A 20,730-nucleotide genomic window follows, 5' to 3' on the forward strand; every position below is an offset into this window, starting at 1 on the left:
TCCCCCCCCCCCCCCCCCTCAAACCTTCTGTGTTCTCAGTCCAAAATGTGCACATTTTGGTCCTCAAAAGAGTGTCCCTTCTCTGTGAGGTGGAGGTGAACAGCTGAGTCTTGTCCTATGGAGCTGGCTCTCCTGTGTTGAGCCATGCGTCTGTGAAGAGGCTGTTAAGTTTCTCCAATGTAGAGGTCTGGACAGTCCTCGCTGCACTGGACCGCATATACTACACCACTCTGTTTGTGTATGGGTGTTTTGGCTTTAGGGTGGACCAGCCTCTGTCTGAGAGTCCTGTTGGGTTTGAAATGTACTGGGATCTTGTGTTTGTTGAAGATCCTTCTGAATTTCTCTGATACTCCAGCAACATAAGGGATGACGATGTTTTTCCGTCTGTTGTTCTCCTTTTTCTGTTTATTGGTGTGTTTAGTAGATTTCCTTGCTGACTTGACAAAAGCCCAGTTAGGATATCCACATGTTTGAAGAGCTTCTTGAATGTGTTTCTGTTCCTTTTCCTTACCTTCTGTCTTCGTGGGGACGCATTGGGCCCGATGTTGTAAAGTTCTGATAACAGAGAATTTGTGTTCCAGTGGATGGTGGGAGTCAAACAGAAGATACTGGTCTGTGTGGGTTGGTTTTCTGTAAACTTCAATGTTGAGGCTGTCCTCTCTCTCCATCTAAGAGGACACCCATACACAAACAGAGTGGTGTAGTGTATGCAGTCCAGTGCAGCAAGGACTGTCCAGACCTCTACATTGGAGAAACTAAACGGCCTCTTCACAGACACATGGCTCAACAAAGGAGAGCCACCTCCTCTGGACAAAATTCAGCTGTTCACCTCCACCTCACAGATAAGGGACACTCTTTAGAGGAACAAAATGTGTACATTTTGGACCGAGAACACAGATGGTTTGAGAGGGGTGTCAAGGAAGCAAATTATGTAAAAAGAGAAAAGCCGTCTCTTAACAGAGGAGGAGGCCTCAGATTTTCACTTTCAAAAACCTATAATGCAACTTTAAAACAGATTCCCAGCCGGTTTTCACACCAGATGGGAACAGAGGGGCCTCGTCTGTGAGTTAGAGGAACAAAAGACTCTTACTGTTAAGGTGTTTAGGTGTGAATTGCCAATCTACATATGTGTGTGTGTCTTATCTCACTCAACCTTATAACCTGAATCTCTGACTCTCTGCTCTTTGAATTGAGAAAGCTCCTCGGATGAGGAGCGAAACGTCTTCTGTTACAAATAAAGTCCAGTTGTTTTTGTATTGAACGCTTTTTGAATTCATCATGTCTTGGATGACTGAGAATCTTCACCAGCATACCATATTCTGTGACCACCATATTTTGTGACTGTGGCAACAGGCTGCTGTGTTTAGAGTTGGAAGAAACCATGAAAACCTGGAGTGGAGTTTTAGTGGTTTGAGTATTCTCCTATTAATCAAGTGGAATGGATTTGTTCAGGAAGAAAGAGAAACTGCGCCGCCTGAACAAATGTTTCATAGTAAAAGTGGGGGGGTCCAAATGAACGTTTTTGGAATGTGGGGGGGACTTGTCCCTTTCACATATAATGGTTGCGACGCCTATGCTTAAAACACACATTTTCATGAATAAACATTCAGGTATAAAATAAAACAGAAATGACATTTTGGAATTAATAACACGCAATGTTTCACAACATCATCAATGTTTCCTTCCCATGGGCTCACCACCTGTGGGAGGGGCCAAAGGGGTCGTGTGCAATGTGGGATGGGTGGTGGCCGAGGGCGGGGACCCTGGCAGTCTGATCCTCGGCTACAGAAGTTGGCTATTGGGACGTGGAATGTCACCTCACTGGTGGGGAAGGAGCCTGAGCTGGTGTGTGAGGCTGAGAGGTTCCGGCTAGAAATAGTCGGACTCACCTCTACACATGGCTCGGGCTCTGGAACCAGTTTTCTTGAGAGGGGCTGGACACTCTTCCACTCTGGAGTTGCCCCTGGTGAGAGGCGCCGAGCAGGCGTGGGCGTACTTATTGCCCCCCAACTTGGTGCCTGTGTATTGAGGTTCACCCCAGTGAATGAGAGGGTGTCCTCCCTCCGCCTATGTATGAGGGGACGGGTTCTGACTGTCATTTGTGCTTATGCACCAAACGGCAGTTCAGATTATCCACCCTTTCTGGAGTCCTTGGAGGGGGTACTGGAAAGTGCACCTTCTGGGGACTCCCTTGTTCTGCTGGGGGACTTCAATGCTCATGTGGGCAATGACAGTGAGACCTGGAGGGATGTGGTTGGGAGGAACGGCCCCCCTGATCTGAACCAGAGTGGTGTTCTTTTGTTGGACTTCTGTGCTCGTCATGATTGTCAATAACGAACACCTTGTTCAAGCATAAGGGTGTCCATATGTGCTCTTGGCACCAGGACACCCTAGGCCGCAGTTCAATGATCGACTTTGTCATCGTCTCATCTGATCTGCGGCCACATGTCTTGGACACTCGGGTGAAGAGAGGGGCGGAGCTGTCAACTGATCACTACCTGGTGGTGAGTTGGCTCCGATGGTGGGGGAGGATGCCGGTCAGACCTGGCAGACCCAAACGTATTGTGAGGGTTTTTGGGAACGTCTGGCAGAGTCTCATGTGAGACGGAGTTTCAACTCCCACCTCCGGGAGAACTTTGAACATGTTCCGAGGGAGGTGGGGGACATTGAGTCTGAGTGGACCATGTTTCGTGCCTCTATTGTCGAGACGGCTTACCAGAGCTGCGGCCGGAAGGTTGGCGGTGCCTGTCGTGGCGGCAACCCTCGAACCTGATGGTGGACACCGTCGGTGAGGGATGCTGTCAGGCTGAAGAAGGAGTCATATCGGGCCTTTTTGGCCTGTGGGACCCCGGAAGCAGCTGATGGGTACCGGCAGTCCAAGCGACATGCGGCTCGGGTGGTTGCTGAGGCAAAAACTCAGGCATGGGAGGAGTTCGGAGAGGCCATGGAGAACGACTTCCGCACGGCTTCGAGACAATTCTGGTCCACCATCCGGCGTCTCGGGGGGGAAAGCGGTATGCCACAAACACTGTTTATAGTGGGAGCGGTGTGCTGCTGACCTCAACTCGGAATGTTGTGGGTCAGTGGGCGGAATACTTTGAAGACCTCCTCAATCCCACCGGCACGTCTTCCACTGAGAAAGCGGAGCCTGGGAACTCTGGGTCGGGCCCTCCAATCTCTGGTGCTGAGGTCACCGAGGTGGTTAAAAAGCTGCTCGGTGGCAGGGCCCCAGGGGTGGATGAGATTCATCCGGAGTTCCTTAAGGCTCTGGATGTTGTAGGGTTGTGTTGGCTTACGCGACTCTGCAATATTGCATGGACTTCGGGGGAAGTTCCCCTGGATTGGCAGACCAGGGTGGTGGTCCCCCTATTCAAAAAGGGGGACCGTAGAGTGTGTTCCAACTACAGGGGAATCACGCTCTTAAGCCTCCCTGGTAAGGTCTATTCGGGGGTTCTGGAGAGGAGGGTCCGTCCGATAGTCAAACCTCGGATTCAGGAGGAGCAGTGCGGTTTTCGTCCTGGCCGTGGAACACTGGACCAGCTCTACACTCTCAACAGGGTCCTGAAGGGTGCGTGGGAGTTTGCCCAACCAGTCTACATGTGCTTTGTGGACTTGGATAAGGCGTTCAACCGCGTCCCTCGGGGGGCCCTGTGGGGGGTACTCTGGGAGTATGGGGTACCAGGCCCTTTGATATGGGCTGTTAGGTCCCTGTATGACCGGTGTCAGAGCCTGGTCCGCATCGCCGGCAGTAAGTCAGGCTTGTTCCCAGTGAGAGTTGGACTCCGCCAAGGTTGCCCTTTGTCACCGATTCTGTTCATAACTTTTATGGACAGAATTTCTAGGCGCAGCCAAGGTGTTGAGGGGATCCGTTTTGGTGGCCTTAGGATTGCGTCTCTGCTTTTTGCAGATGATGTTGTCCTATTGGCTTCATCAGATTGTGATCTACAGCTTTCGCTGGAGTGGTTCGCAGCCGAGTGCGACACGGCCGGGATGACGATCAGTTCCTCCAAATCCGAGGCCATGGTCTTGAGCTAGAAAAGGGTAGAGTGCCTTCTCTGGGTCAGGGAGGTGGTCCTACCCCAAGTGGAGGAGTTCAAGTATCTTGGGGTCTTGTTCACGAATGAGGGGAAAAATGGAGCGTGAGATCGATAGGCGGATAGGTGTAGCATCTGCAGTGAAGCGGGTGCTGTACAGGTCTGTCGTGGTGAAGAGAGAGCTGAGTCAAAAGGCGAAGCTCTCAATTTACCGATCGATCTACGTTCCCACCCTCATCTATGGTCACGAGCTTTGGGTTGTGACCGAAAGAATGAGATCTCGGAAACAAGCGGCCGAAATGAGTTTTCTCCGCAGGGTGTCTGGGCTCTCCCTTAGAGACAGGGTGAGAAGCTCGATCATCCGGGAGGGACTCAGAGTAGAGCCGCTGCTTCTCCATGTCGAGAGGAGCCAGTTGAGGTGGCTTGGGCATCTGTTTAGGATGCCTTCTGGATGCCTCCCTGGTGAGGTGTTCCAGACACGTCCCACCGGAAGGAGGCCCAGAGGAAGACCCAGGACACGCTGGAGGGACTATGTTTCTCGGCTGGCTTGGTAACGCCTTGGGATTCCCCCGGAAGAGCTGGCCCAAGTGGCTGGGGAGAGGGAAGTCTGGGCCTCCCTACTTAGGCTGCTACCCCGGCGACCCGACCCCGGATAAGCGGAAGAAAATGGATGGGTGGATGGTTTCACCAAAAAGTGTCGCTGTCCATCTCCTGAAAAGGGAATGTCATTAAACAAAGGGTTCTTTAATGTTATCTTCATGGGAAACCATTCTGGGAGGAATACTCCTTCCCGATAAAGGCAAAATCTCAACGTAGCGAGTTCGGATGTTTCGACACATCGAAATCAGTTGAACCAAAACTCTCATTAAAACGATCTGTCCATTTTATGGGAAATTGGTTCATATTGGCAGAGGTTAACACAGTGACAGTTTTTTTTTATTACATTCATATTAGTGTCAACTGAGAAGTTTGTGAGCTGAGTTGAACACCTGCAAAACAATGTCTGTTTGTTCCCAAGGGAATAGATGAATCTTATTTGTAATAGTTTCAAACACAAAACACAGGAATGATGTTTGTTTGAGATGAGGTGAACTCTTTTTCTGTTTGAGCTGAGGTGAACTGTTTCTGAGGTGAAAGCTCATAGGAGCTTAATATAAATACCCAGTACACACACTTTTCAGATTTTATCTATAAAACATTTTGAAAACCATTATTGTTTTCTTTAACCCTGTGTTGGTCTATCACATAAAATCCCAGTAAAATATTTTGGGGTTTTAGTTTGTGGTTGTAACATGACAGAATGTGGCAAACGTCAATGGATGAGAATACTTTCACATTTTCATTAAGAAACTGGTCAGTTTTGTCTCTATCACCCTTAATTAATGCACAATAAGCAGTTATTAATAATTTATAAAGTGTTTATAGAGGAATTAATAATATATCTATAAACTATTTATTAGCTATCTATAGGGGGGGGGGGGGGGGGGGGCTTATTGTAAAGTGGTACCAAGAATTCAATTAAGCCTTTATTTATACAGGTTAGTCTCACTGAGCTTCAAGGACTCATTTACAAGAGTCTGTTTTAAACAAAGAACACAGACGACAACAGTAGTCAATCATACAAAAGCATATAAAATGTAAAGTAAATGGTAGACGTACTTCAAACAGGTTATTCATGGTGGCCTCTTAAACGAGCAATGTTCAAGGATACACTCGAGGACACTGTTTAGAGTTCTGATAAGGATGTAATAATCAACCAGTTCCCTCCGGTGATATCTGTAAACATGCTCGAGGGATGTCGGGGAATGGCCAAGGACAACGCCTATGGGAATCCAAGAGTCATGAAATGATGACACAATGTTTATTCAGCTCTTTTCTTATGGTTATCAGTTGGAAATTCCTTGATGATTGGGGGGAGAGGGTGGGGCAGAGCATCAGATTACATGTTCTCCAGGCAATTTCAGATAAGATGGCCTTCAAGGCCAGCCAGGGGAGCCAAATTCAGATAAACACACAGTTATGTTGCGGACAGGCAGAACTTAATGACGTCTACCTTGAGTTTGTGTTGGTCCACTCGGGTTCTGAAATGTCCTAATTACATGGCCACACCAAAAGAATGTGCCTGAGTAAAATCCTCGAGATCTGATCCATTCTACCCAAAACATTTGAGTCTGGGTACTCAAGGCACAAACCAAGCCATCATAAGGCAAGCACCATGATCGGGTCCAAATTTGCTGCCAGTGACTTCCTTGTTTGTAGATAAACCAGCGACAATCCAAATCCAAAAAGCAGGAACCAGTTATCATAAATCCAATTATAAATGTGTCCTTAAAATCCACAAATGGCAGCAGAGATAGACACATCATCCAGTCTTCCAAGTCGATGAGATATCCAGCTGCGTGCGTGCCAATGGGGCAAATCGGCTCGCCTAAAGCCTGTCTTCGAAGAAATGTTATCAATTGTGTTGAGGGACCAACTGATCAAATCAAGTCCATGATTATGGTTTGGAAGATATGAAAGAGAGGCTCAGAAGCAGTTTTACAGACAGATAGAGCAGAACAGCAAAGCGGAGAGGGAGGGGAATAAGCGTCCAACCTCGGCAAGAGCAGGTGGTGAAGTAATTAATTATAATTAATAATTAAATTTATTATTAGGTCTTTTTTTATTTAGAAAAGCTCATGTTTAATGTGTACATTTCTCTGTTCTGACAGAAACTTATCTTGTTTTTATCTGTCATAGTCAGCATGTTAATCCCTTTTTTCCACATAGTAATTATTTTAATCAGAATCAGAATAAACTTTATTGGAATTGCACCGAGGTACAACGCAAATATGTGCGTACAGTCGTCCGAAAGATGGGCGGAGTGCACAAAGCTGCAACTACAGGAGAGCGCGGCCTTCTTATCCTTATCAAATAATAATCTTAGATAGGAAAAGGGGGAGAAACATGAGGGTAGATAGTGGTATTACAACAAAGATCTTTCTCATCTTGTCTATCAGGACACAATTTGAGACATCAAAAAAACTCTACCAGCAAGCACAATTAAAACATGATTACATTTGCATTTGACATTGAGGTGTTGAGATTTGTCCATGAGCATTTTTTCAGATCAGCCACAGTTTCTGAAGCTGTTGTTCCAGCCAGCAGTTCTGATAAGCTTGCACAGAAAGTTCTCGGGGGGCAGGGGAGGGGTGTGTGTGTGTGCAATAGATGAAGCTTTTGTCCTTGGGTACTCATGTCCCAGGAGAAATTTGATAGTCAGCCCATCTCCGAGGCCGTCAGGAGTCTGATTCAGATAAACTTGATTTTTGTTTTTTCTTCAGGCAGCCAGATTTTTTTATTCAGCCTTGAGTCCATCTGGGCGTTCTGGTTCCGAAAATGCCTAATTGTGGGATTCCATTCCTTACGGTTAAGCTCGTAAACCAGACGATTTAAAGTTCCCACAGCGAGGACCAGACCTTCACACTGACTCGGAAGCTTTTCCATGGCCGAAACTGCTCCTGATGTCTTCTTCAAAAGTTGATGAAACAGAGCCCCACCGATGCCAAAAAGCAGAGTCCCTGCTATCATAAATCCAAATATGTAAACGTCTTCAACATCCTCCTGAGACAAAACTGTGATGCACATCTGCTGCCACACTCCCCACGAATCCATGACATACCCCACAGCGTGAGTCTCAGCTGGACACGCAGGTTCTCCAGGACCTTGTCATTTTGATGAAAAAATCTTATCAATAGAGTTGAACGCCCACGATACCAAATCCATAATCTTCTTAATTTATGTTCGGGAGATGAGACCCAGGCACTTCAGACAGACAGAGAGCAGAAGGAAGAAGGAAAAAAACGGGGGAGGAGAAACAGTAGCTGCCACCTCACTGAGAGCCTGGGAGGAAAATCCTTTTTGACAAATGGTCATATTATCTGGCTTTTAGTGAAAAGCCACCAGAAGCATTTAAGAAACACAATTACAAACTTTTTCATAGTTTTTCTTTTCTTTTGTAGATTTTTTTAGTGGTGTCTATAATGAGTTTCATTGTACAACAAGTAACTATTGCTGTTTTCAGGCAACATTGTCCAACTGTTACCAGCAGTTTTCTGTGTCCACCATCTGAACATATACCTAACAGCTCATTTTTCTCATTTCATTCCCAAATGTTTGTGCTTCCTGAGTGTTCATGTATAAATGTGTGCAAATGTGTGTGTGTGTGTGTGTATGTATTGGGCCCTCAGCTCTTCATCCCTGTCTTATTCTGACTCTGGTCCTTCTCTGCACTGCCAACACATGTAGGAGAATGCTTTTTGTCTTCAGGGGGAGCTCAACTCTTACGGCAGCAATTTTACAGTATTCCACGTGTATCCACTGGTGCCATTAGCCTTTGTGTAAAACTACCTTTGTCTTCCTGCTGAGACTAGCCCACTCTGGTGAACATGCACACATTTTATTGGTACCTGCCACTTTACATGTGCAGCATGTTCATCCTCCTTTACTCTCAAGTTGATCACTATAGTGGCAACCACAGAGTCAAGCTCCTGCAACTGTCAAAGCACCTCATGGTTATGCGTTACATGCCTTCTGTTGCCTTTCTTTTAGTTAATGTCAGTCTTGCTCTAGTGCACTTTGACTTGCAACATTGTGTATACTGTAGCCGAAAGAAGTGAATGTGAATGTCTAGTTTGTCTGTACATACTTGTAGAGAAGATTTTTTTGTGTGCTAAACAGAGTGTGACCTAGGTTTTATAATACGGCCAAATTTCAACAACAAATTGAGCAAAACACCAAAAGAGTTCACTGAAACATCTCCTCCACAGTAGCACACAGACAGACTTCTCTGGATTGTTTGTTTTTATCAGGAAGTTTAATGAATGTTTATTCTGACATATGTTACCTAACCCTGTCTTCAGCGCCTTGTCAAAATGAACATGCCCATTGCTGACGACAGCACCGTTCACTTCACCTCCACCCTGATGGCCCTGATTCGTACAGCGCTGGAAATAAAACTGGCCTCAGGTCAGGCAAACAACAAACAAACATCCTCACATTGAAGAAAAACACTTAACAGACACTACGTACAATACACAGTGGAGGAAAACGAGCACTGAAAGGCCCAACATAAACCCTAGTCCTGCTGATTAGTTTTGTGTTCCTGGTAAAGAATCACTGCTCCAATACATCTATGACCTGAGATCCTGAAGCAAAAGACAATCATGGGTCAACCACTTTGACTACATTTACAAATGAAATGTGGTATTTATCAGTTTCGTGTCCAAGCTGAATATGAGTAAATGAAAGTATAATTTGGAATCAATGGAAAGCTTTGCAGTATTAGATTCACTTTGACCTTTACAGATACTGGATCATGAGGAGATCCATTAAATGATGGAATTGCTTTGGACTGAACATTTATGGAACCACTGGATCATTATTTTATTTTGTTTGTATTTATAAGACTGTACTTGTGCTTTTGAACTTGTGTCTTTGAACTTGTTGTTTCAATGTGGAATTCTAGGAATAGTGGCCCAGCGATTATTGGACGCTCAGTTAAAGAAGGAATTGTCTACAGTGTGGCCAAGTCTTTCTCAAAAAACACTCGATCTGTTGGTGACGCCACACAAACGTAAGTATCCTCAGATACAAATAAAAAGTTGTATAATATAGAAATAACATTGTATGTATTAAAAAATCCAGTGCCTTGTGTACTGTACTGTATGTATTTATCCCTCATAGTAATCTTTACATTTTGCATTAAATGGTAAATGGTAAATGGACTGTTCTTATATAGCGCCTTTCTATCTTATTTCAAGATACTCAGAGCGCTTTACACTACAATCTGTGCCACATTTACCCATTCATACAGTGCTCTACTAGATCTCTACAAAGCTAATTGAACAAATCATTCTAAATAGACTAATCAGTGCTTTAGATCACATTCATAGACTGATGGGACACACATCAGAGGCTATGAGGGGTTCAGTGTCTTGCCCAGGGACACTTTGACATGTGACTGCTGGTGGATTCGAACCCCCAACTCTCGCATTGGAGGACGACTGCTCTAACCACTCAGCCACAACTGCCCCATTACAACCAGTAATTAAATAAGATTTTGATAATTAATTAAATTTAAAATATGTAAACAATATTTCTCCAAAACTACACTAGAATAATTCTGTTAAATGAGGAAAAGTTGCTTGAAGTTGTTCAAATAATTTAAAATGAAAAGTTGTGCATGCATGTGTGTGTTCGCTGCAAAGGTCCAGGGGATTGTGCATGCTCACAAGAGAAGAACCTAACAAGTTATTTAATGACATAAAATATATTTTGTTAGCAAAGAGTAGAGTCCTAACATTTATTAAACATTATTTCTGTATTTACAACAACAACAAAAAAACGCATCAAAATTGTGCTTTGACAAAATCATTGATAAAACTAAAAAAATGTTGTCAATGCAAAAGGTAATAGAGGGAGCAAGTGTAGCTCTCGCTTTGAGTTTATACTCTTTGTTACATATGTGCTGTGGGTGACGAGCGGCCAGAGCATCATAAAAAACAGCAGCAAAGGTGTCTGGGTTATTTATTTATCATCTCAGCAGCAGAGGGGAGCGACACGGTTCAAGCATGACGCCCAAAACAGGCAGTCATAATTATTCATAACTTTATTATTAGTAAACATATGAGCAAACAGTTGCTGAACGCACCCTGTCAAAATAAGAATAGTGCAACAAAAAACAAAAAACTCCCTGCTGCAAAATGTTCCCCGGGGTAACACGCGCCCCACCTGGCATTGCTCTGGGCCCCCCCAGGGGGCATGCCCCACTATTTGAGAAGGACTGGGTTAAAGGGAGGCTAAGGGTAATTCACAGTTTTCATTATTTTCACAAATGTACAAACCATAAGCTGGGGGAGGGAGTCAGGTCCAGAGTGGCTAATTGGGAGGACCAGGGCATTTCCAGGTGGGCCGGTCTGATGCATGGGCTGCAGGTCCGGCGCTCCCTGTATTATTATTATTGTTTTTTTTTAGAACTTTTTATTAACAACATTAAAACACAGAAGAAAAAAAAAAACATAGAACACCAGAATTATTGCACCGGGACTGCCTCGCCTCCACCCATGGCCGGCAGCAGCTCTATTTTATTTATTTATTTCTTGCACGAGTCAAATCCTCATGGCCACCTGTTAATCAATCCAGTAGGCGTGTCAGCAATTGACCAATCGGCTACCTCAATTTGTCCCAAAGGTAAACACCCTTTACCTGCAGATATGCAGCCCATGGTCAGAGGGATTTTATGAAAAATCCTCAGGAAAAAATGTTTAAACCTTGTCAGTGAGAAAAATTTAATACAGACACATGTTAGCCTGAGCCTTTAGAGGGTGGAATGCAGTTTATTCCTTTTCAAAAACTATACAGAGTTTGGAAAAAATGTAAAAAGCCAGTGGCCGACCCCATGAGCAGCTGATTACAAGTTATAAACAGAGCGTACCACATGTTTATCTGTACGAAGTAGAGCTGGGCTATATATCGATATTTTAAAAATATCTATATATATTTTTTTGGCGATATAAGTTGAGTATCTCGATATAAAACAATATAGTTTTATACTTGGAAATCCTCCTGCTGTCTTTTTCCCCCAGCCCCCCACACCCACCCACCCCCACCCACCCACACACACACACTTATTTACCCATTCATGCACTCTACTAAATCGCTACAAAGAATAACCATTGCTTTATCATTCAGTCATTCAACCTTTATTTAGACAGGTTAATCCCGTTGGGACTCGTTTACAAGAGAGACCTGATAATCACATTCATACACCAATGGGACACACATCGGAGGCAATGAGGGGTTCAGTGTGTCACTCAGGACTTCAGCATATGAACGCTGGTGGAATCGAACCCCCAATTCTCCCATTGGAGGACGACTGCTCTAGCCTCTCAGCCACAGCTGCCTCCAGCTGAAGTTATTATTTAATATATGTAAATAGATGTCTAAAAAATAAACTATTTAGTATATGTAAATAGTTTATTTTTTAGGCATTTATTTTGTACAGTTACAGCTGTTTTTAATAAATGTGGCTGTGTGACAACCGGGACAAAACTTTGACTCAGAAATATATTTTTGTTATTACTTTATGGAAAGAAAAAATATTGAGATGTATAACGTATATCGCGATTTATCTTAAAATATGGAGATATAAATTTTGGCCCATATCGCCTAGCTTTAGTACCAAGGTAACTGGAAGTAAATCCTCCATTTTCTGTCATAATTACATTTCTTGCTTAATGTTTTAATTAAAGGTTAATGCTTAAAGCTAGTTGTGTTTTGTTTTGTGTTTTTATGTAGATATATGTTGTAACTTCTGGTTGCAAAAGTTTGGTCATTGTTCAAACTAAACTGAATTTGAACACAGTGTTTAATAAGTTGTATAATGTAAAGGTTACACTTGCATACTGAATTTCACTGTAAGTTCTTGCCCTGTGTTGCTTTGTGGCATCAAAAAATCTCAGTAACTAATTTAAGTTATTAGTAGCTTAGAATTGTTTTTTGTTTTTTGCCTGTCTTCTTTGCCGTAATGTTGGCTGATAAGGCAGAAATGCCTCAGGTAACTCCATGAGCTTCACTACCTCCACCATCATAGCTATCTTTGTTAGTTTGTCCGAGGTTAGCTCACCTTGGGTTACATTTTCTCCTGGGTGAATTGATTATGCCGTTCATGTAAAATATTTGATAACGTTTTTGTAGAAACAATTCCTGAATGTTGTTTATACTGTGTTAATGCTACATTTGTCTCTTGACCCTACAACTGGGTAAGATTACTGTAGACCTAGCCCACTACTGGAGTTTCAGTCAGGTATTTTAAGTTAATATTAAACACAATGGATGATGATCATATTGCTTTATGTTAGGCCATTGGTAAGAAGGAATGATTTTCCCTAAAAGTTAACTTATGCTACACTATGTTTCTTAGACTGTGGCTCAGATGCGTGAGAGAAGTGGAGAAGTCTGTTCACACAAGGAGAGCTGTTGGTCAGGCTACTTCTTGTTGTGCCATTAACTCTAAAATAGTTATTGAATCAAGAGTTTACTTATGTAGGTAAAACTAGATGTTAAACAACCTGTTAAAATACACTAGAATGCAAGAAATGGCATATACTTTATTCAAAATTTTCTGGGGGAGAACCCCCAGACACCCCCACCAGTGTGCCCCTCCCACATAACAAATGCTTTGAACGCCAATGGTCACCATGTTGTTCAAGCCAAGAGCTATTGTCAGAACTGGGGGTTAAACATCCCTAAAAGGCATCTTATATAATCTCCCCTGATGAAAAGTTATAATTACATGATTTTAATAATAATATGTTGTGATTTAAAGTGGGTCAGTCTGAGGCATGAAACTCCAGGGCTGAAAAACTTGATCCAGTGAGTAAAAGTCCAGTGAGTAAAAGTTGGTGCACAAACTGTATGCTGATAAACCATCATTGCACCAAGGCTTTGGATCAGCTCACAGTGAAATGTCTACCAAACTATCTACCCTGCGAGTTCACAGTGGCCTTCATAACAGTTGTTTGCATAGCTCCAGATGCTAATGCTACCGAAGCTCTGCGGGAGCTGCATGATATTTTCAACTCACTGCAGAGGAAACACCTTGAGGCTCTTTACATAGTGGCTGGTGACTTTAATCACGTCAATCTAAAAGGCTGTCTCCCAAGATTTTACCAGCATGTGGCCATACCAACACGTGGAAACAGCACGCTGGACTGTGTTTACACGAATGTAAAAGATGCATACAAAGCCGAACCCTGCCCCCACCTAGGATTCTTTGATCACATCTCAATCTTCCTGGCTCCTGCTTACCTCTCCCCGCTGAGATGCTCCAGATGGGTACAAAAAAAAAAGTTCAATCTTGGATCCAGAATAGTGGCCCATACTGAAAGACTGTTTTGACCACACAGATTGGCAGGTAGGTCTTCAGATAAGCTGCTGAAAATGAGGAGGCGCTAGACCTGGAGCAATACACATCCTCAGTTCTGGGGTAACATTAGTAAATGTGCTGATGACATCACCACCATCAGATAAGTTAAGAGTTACCCGAACAGAAAGCCTTGGCTGAATGCAGTGGTTCACACCCTGCTGGAAGCCAGGAACGCTACCTTCAGGTCTGGAAACTCTCAGGAGCTGAGGAGAACAGGGAAATAGCTGGTTGCTGGTATTCAGAGGGCCACGGCCACATATGAACAGAGGACCAAGGGTCAATTCACCTCACAAGACCCACGGAGCATGTGGAGGGGCATTAAGTGTATAACAGATACAATGAAGTGAACAATGCCCTAGAGACCCATCACTGCCTGATGCCTTCAACAGGTTATACGCACACTTTGAAGACCCGAACAGACCACCCAGCACCAGACTAACCTCACCACCGGAGGAAGGGCTTCTCAGCGTGATCTCTGCCGAAGTGAGGAGTACTTTCAGGAGGATTAACCCAGACAACATCCCCGGGAAGGTGCTGAAAGACTGTGCCGACCAGCTCTGTGAGGTGCTGGCCGACACCTTTAACTCCTCACTTACCCTGGCAACAGTTCCCACTTGCATGAAGACTGCCACCATAATCCCAGTCCCAAAGAGCTCTACAGTGACTGGTCTGAATGACTACCGGCCAGTAGATCTCACCCTGATAGTCGTTAAATGCTTTGAAAAACTGGTCATGACCCACATCAAAACAACATCAACATCAATGAGGACCCTCACCAGTACGCATACCGTGAGAATCGATCAACAGAGTATGTCATCTCCTCTGTGGTCCACACTACTCTCACCCACCTGGAGCAGAAGGACTCCTACGTCCATATGCTCTTTATGGACTTCACGTCTGCCTTCAATACCGTGATCCTCCAAACCCTGATGGACAAACTACTCACACTAGGACTAAGCCCCTCCATTTGCAACTGGGTACTAGACTTCATAACAAACAGACCAGAGTCAGTGAGGCTCCACAACTTCTCCTCCTCCACCTGAACCCTCAACACTGGCTCCCTCCAGGGATGTGTGCTGAGCCCTCTCCTGTTTACTCAGCTCACGTATGATTGTGCACCTACCCATCCAGGCTGCCACTGTAATGGTCAGCAGCCCCCTGCTGACCCCTCATCTACTCATACTTCTGCCCCTCATGCCATTGTTTCCGTTTCCCTACTGTGTTTTGCTTATCAACCATGTGGGGCAGCTGTGGCTGAGTGGTTAGAGCAGTCGTCCTCCAATGCGAGAGTTGGGGGTTCAAATCCACCAGCAGTCACATGTCCAAGTGTCCCTGGGCAAGACACTGAACCCCTCATAGCCTCTGATGTGTGTCCCATCAGTGTATGAATGTGATCTAAAGCACTGATTAGTCTCTTTAGAGTGATTTGTTCCATTAGCTTTGTAGAGATCTAGTAGAGTGCTGTATGAATGGGTAAATGAGGACACAGATTGTAGTGTAAAGCGCTTTGAGTATTTTGAAATAAGATAGAAAGGCGCTATATAAGTACAGTCCATTTACCATTTAACCATCTGTCATTGCTCACATTTGCTCCTGGCAGTCAACATTTCACCACACCCCCTCAGCCTAAGCACAGCAATCAGCCTTCATTCCATGCACCTGTTTAGCTCTCTATCCATGCTCACTCTCCACCAATGCTGAATTATTATACCTCCCATGGTCCCTAATACCAAGCTTATTCATTGTTCCATGTTCATGCCTGATGATCACGTCTTGTCTTTTGGATTTGCAACTTACGCCTGTACCTTGGATTCTTCATATGCCTGCCCCTTCCTGGTTTTTGGGATTCTGCTTTCTCACTACGGTACTGACTCAGCCTTCTGCCTCCTCGACCACGACTCATGGATCACCCTTTTTGGATTATTATTGGAACTCTGTCCCCCTGTGCCTGAACCCCGCTTGTTTATACTGGATGATGCTTCTGGATGCCCCTTCTATTCACACTCATCTCAATCTTGCAGCTGCTCTGCTCAACTGCCAGTGACGTTATCTCTACTATTCTGACAGGTGACTCTCTCTTCCTCCTGCTTCTGAGAATCTGTCACTGTAGCTGATCTTGACTTTCCATCCAGCAACCAGCAAACAATAAACTGTTCTTTTTGTACTCCTGTGTCTGGCTTATTCTGAATCCAAAACCCTCCCGTGACAGTCACATTGTAAAGTTTGCAGATGATACAGCGGTGGTGGGATGCATCACAAATGACAGCTACAGGCAGGAGGTGGAACACCTGGTGAGCTGGTGCAAGGAGAATAACCTACACATCAATGTGAAGAAGATGAAGGAGATGATTGTGGACTTCAAAAGGAACAAGCTCACCTACAAAAAAGGAAAAATCACATCATGTTGCTGCTGATCTGTTTTATGTTACTGTGTTCGTTGTGGGGGAGAGGTGGTGCAGAGGTTAGAAGATGGGCCTGTGATCAGAAAGTCGCAGGTTCAACGCCCGGTACCATCAACATTAAAATGTGGGTGGAAAAGGTGAAACACTCACACCTGCTTCCACCTTCATTCGCTGCACTCTGGGCCCCTGAGCAAAGGCCCTTAACCTCCACCATTTGCTCCCTAAACAGGTCTCTTGAAAATGAGTTCTTGTGACTCAACGAGATTACCTGTATAAATAAAGGGTAAATGAAAAAAAATTTGGTGCTCATCTGCTCACACAGACTCATGTTCATGCTGCTGTTTGGCATGTTTTTATTTTTTATGCTATTAGTGCTTTTATTATTATGGGATGTAACTGGGACCCTGTGCACATAATCTTTTTCCACCACATGTACCACATGTGGTGCGAACGACAATAATGAAACTCTGACTCTGACTGAATATGGGTCCCACTCTGGCCCTGGAGGGGCGTTAAGGACAATGTACACTTTCCAAAATGAAAAAAAAAGGTTCACTTTTTTTTTTAGATACGCCTTGTATAAATGACATTGCTTTTCTCCCACATGGTAAGTAATGACACACCATGTGATGTACGGTGAGCTCGGGCGCAAACAGTGTTCCCAACAGCAGATGTTCAGATGTCAGCCCCTCTCCATCTTAAAAGTATGGAGAGGAGCTCACAGCCAACAAACCACACATGTTCACAGCCACCACTGATCCCACTGTCGTTGACAGACCTACAGCAGTATGCCCCAACCTCCCTGAGACTTTGGTAATGGATGAAAAAGGGGAATTTAATACATTGGTGTTGCATACAAAGCAGTCCATTGCTGGGCAGTTTATTGTGCAACACCGAGTACACGTAAGAAGTCGTAAAAATGGAGCTTTGCGCAGACATGCCCTGCGGGCGTCCGCTTCCAGTCTAATACGGTACACACAGACCTCTGCGGACTGAGGTCCGCCCGAGTCTTTGGGAGCCTTTAGTTGGCCTGGGTTTCCCCCAGGGTCTCCTCCCAATCGGACATACACGAAGGACCTCTCTAGGAAGGTGCCCAGGAAGCATACTTACTAGATGCCTGAACCATCTCAACTGGCTCCTCTCAATGTGGACGTGTAGCGATTCTACTCAAAGTCTCTCCCAGATAACTGAACTTCTCACCCTATCTCTAAGGGTATCCAGCTATCCTGTAGAGAAAACTCATTTCAACTGCCTGTATCTACAATCTCATTCTTTCAGCCACTACCCAGAATTCATGATCATAGGTGAGAGTAGGAACATGGACAGACCTGTAAACAGAGACCTTTGCCTTACAGCTCAGCTCCCTCTTCACTACAACGGACCGGCACAGAGTCCGCAATACTGCAGATGCTACACCAATCCCCCTGTCAATGTCACGCTCCATTCGTCTCTCACTCATGAACAAAATCCGAGATACTTGAACTCCTCCACTTGAGGCAGAACCTTACCCTCAAACCGAAGAGAGACATCCACCCTTTTCTGACTGAGGACTCAGATTTGGAGGTGTTGATTCTCATTCCAGCTGTTTCACACTCGACTGCAAACCACATCAGTGAGAGCTGAAGGTTACGGTACGATGACACCAACAGGACCACATACTTTGCAAATAGCAGAGAAGGAATCTTGAGGCCACCAAAGCTGACTCCCTCTGCCCCCTGGCTGCACATAGAAATTCTGTCCATAAAAGTTATGAACAGAGTCGGTGACAAAGAGCAGCCCTGGTGGAGTCCAACTCCCACCCTGAAGGGGTCTGAGTTACTATGGCAATGCGAAAATGCGAACCAAACACTTGCACCTCTTGTATAGGGATCGAACAGCCTGTAGCAATGGGCCCCCAATCTCATATTCACAGAGCACGCCACACAGTGTACCTCGAGGAACATGGCCCAAAGTCTTTTTCAAGTCCACAAAACACATCTAGACTGGATGGGCAAATTCCCATGGTCACTTGAGGATGTTAGTAAGGGTAAAGAGCCGATCCAGTGATCCATGGGAAGGACAGAACATGCATTGTTCCTTCTGGATCAGAGGTTCATCCAATGATTGGACTCGCTTCTCCACTACCCCTGAATATACCTTACCAAGGAGGCTAAGTAGAGTGATGCCCCTATAATTAGAACACACCTTCCGGTTCCCCTTTTTGAAGAGGGGAACCACCACTCCAGTCTGCCAATCCAGTGACACTGCCTCCAATGTCCATGCAACATTTGCAAAGGTGTGTCAACCAAGACAGCCCACAACATCCAGTACCTTAAGGAAATTAGGGTGAATCTCATCCACTCCCGGAGCCCTGCTACCATGGAGATTTTTAACTACCTTGTCAACCTCAACCACAGTTATGGACAGACCAACCCTGACGTCCTCTGACTCGGCTTCCTCTATGGAAGATGTGCTGCTGGAATTGAGAAGGTCCAAGAAGTATTCATTCCACCTCCCAATGACATAATTGGTTGAGGTCCACAGCACCCCACCTTCACTGAACACATTAATAAAGCACTACTTTCCTATCCTGAGCCACCTGATGGTTTGCCAGAATAACCTCGGAGCTGACCGAGAGTCTCTATCGAAGGCCTCACCAAACTCCTCCCACATCTGAGCTTTCACCTCAGCAATAGCCAAGGCTGCAGATGGTTTGGCCCTCAGGTACTCCTCAGCTACCTCCAGGGTCCCACCAGCCAACAAGGCCTAATAGAACTCCTTCTTGAGCTTGATAGCCTCCCTGACCCGAAGTGTCCACCACCGATTTTGAGGATGGCCACCACAAGAAGCACCGACAACCTTGCAGTCACAGCTCAAGGCAGTTAATGTACCTCAACAGTTGAGGCATGGAGCATGGCCCATTCGGACTCATTGTCCCCCTTCTCAGCTGGGATGCGGTTAAAGCTATCCTGGAGGTGTGAGTTGAAAGTATTTCTGATGGATTTTTCTGCCAGGTGTTCCCAGTAAACCCTCATTACACGTTTGGGTCTTCCAGGTCATCTTCCCCTGCCATCGGATCCAACTCACTACCAGGTAGTAATCAGTTGACAGCTCAGCTCCTCTTTTCACCCAAGTGTCCAAAACAAATGGCCGCAAATCAGATAACACGGCTTCAAAGGTAATCAAAGAGTTACCACCTAGGACGTCCTGGTGCCAATTGCATTTATAGATACCCTTATGTTCAAATATGTTTTTTGTGATGGGGAAACTATGACTAGCACATAAGTCCAACAATATAGATTCTGATCAGAGGGGACGTTCCTCCCAATCATGCCCCACTAGGTCACACTGTCATTACCCACTTGGATATTGAAGTCACCCAGCAGAATAAAGGAGTCCCCAGTTGACTCACCTTGTAGTAACCTTGCCAAGGATTCAAAGAAGGCCAGATACTCCAAAGTGCATAGGTACAAACAGTCAGAGACCGTTCCCCGACTCAAAGGCGTTGGGAAGCCACCCTCTCATCCACCTGGGAAAACGCCAGCACACAGGCACCAAGTCAAGTGGCTAATAGTAGACCCACACCAGCTCGGCCCCTTTCACCATGTGGAATAAGGTTCAGCCCCTCTCAAGAATAATGGTACTAGAGCCTATGCTGTGCATCGAAGTGAACCCAACTATATCTAGTGGGTACCTCTCAACCTCACACACAAGCTCAGACTCCTTCCCCACTAGAGAGGTTACAAACCATGTCCCAAGAGCCAGCTTTAGAAAGCCATGGTCAAAGTGCCAAGGCCCTCGCCTTCGATCACTGCCCCTGGCGCCAAGCACCCGATGTATATGGCCCTTCCTGCAGGATTCTCTCTGTACTCCGGTGAGGACAGACATGTTTCCCGGCGCTCCATACCCCCCCCCCCCCGCTTGCTCTCTTTCGTCCTGTGAACCGTTAAAAAGCCTCTTTTTTCTGCATACCTTCCTAATTCGAAGGAGCAGCTGGTCTCTCAACAAAATTGATCAACTTCTCCCAACAGGAGTCAGGGTAAGGAGGACCCTCTTACCTCGATGGAAACAAATTGGATTCATGATGACAACTGTTTTTTTTTTTTACTCTTTGGCTGATGAAATCTGGATTGTCTACAAATTCGTGTGGATGTGTCGAAGCTCGGCAACACTCAGACTGAATTCTGTGGAGTTGCATCAGAGAGCTAGTACAGCTGTTGTCAGGATTGTGAATTATCTAGCAGCACACATGAAGGTGGGAATAATCTTGGAGAAGCTGAGAGCTCGACTTTCGGCGTAAGGAATCAATTCGGCTGTTTGGAGTTTCCATCAGAAGAATATACCAGTG

General features: G+C 45.1%; 1 protein-coding gene across 1 annotated transcript in view; it reads left to right on the top strand.

Moving 5' to 3' along the window:
* cacna1ba (calcium channel, voltage-dependent, N type, alpha 1B subunit, a) overlaps positions 1-20,730 on the top strand; it is a 668,325-nt gene that overhangs the window by 566,527 nt on the left and 81,068 nt on the right. The window contains exons 46-47 of the mRNA XM_037680745.1: positions 8,936-9,041; positions 9,541-9,648. Of these exons, the coding sequence (XP_037536673.1) occupies positions 8,936-9,041; positions 9,541-9,648 (214 nt within the window). The remainder of the gene's footprint in view (positions 1-8,935; positions 9,042-9,540; positions 9,649-20,730) is intronic.

Source organism: Nematolebias whitei, chromosome 8, assembly GCF_014905685.2.
Source record: "Nematolebias whitei isolate Nwh7 chromosome 8, NemWhi1, whole genome shotgun sequence".
In the NCBI taxonomy this organism is placed as follows: Eukaryota; Metazoa; Chordata; class Actinopteri; order Cyprinodontiformes; family Rivulidae; genus Nematolebias; species Nematolebias whitei.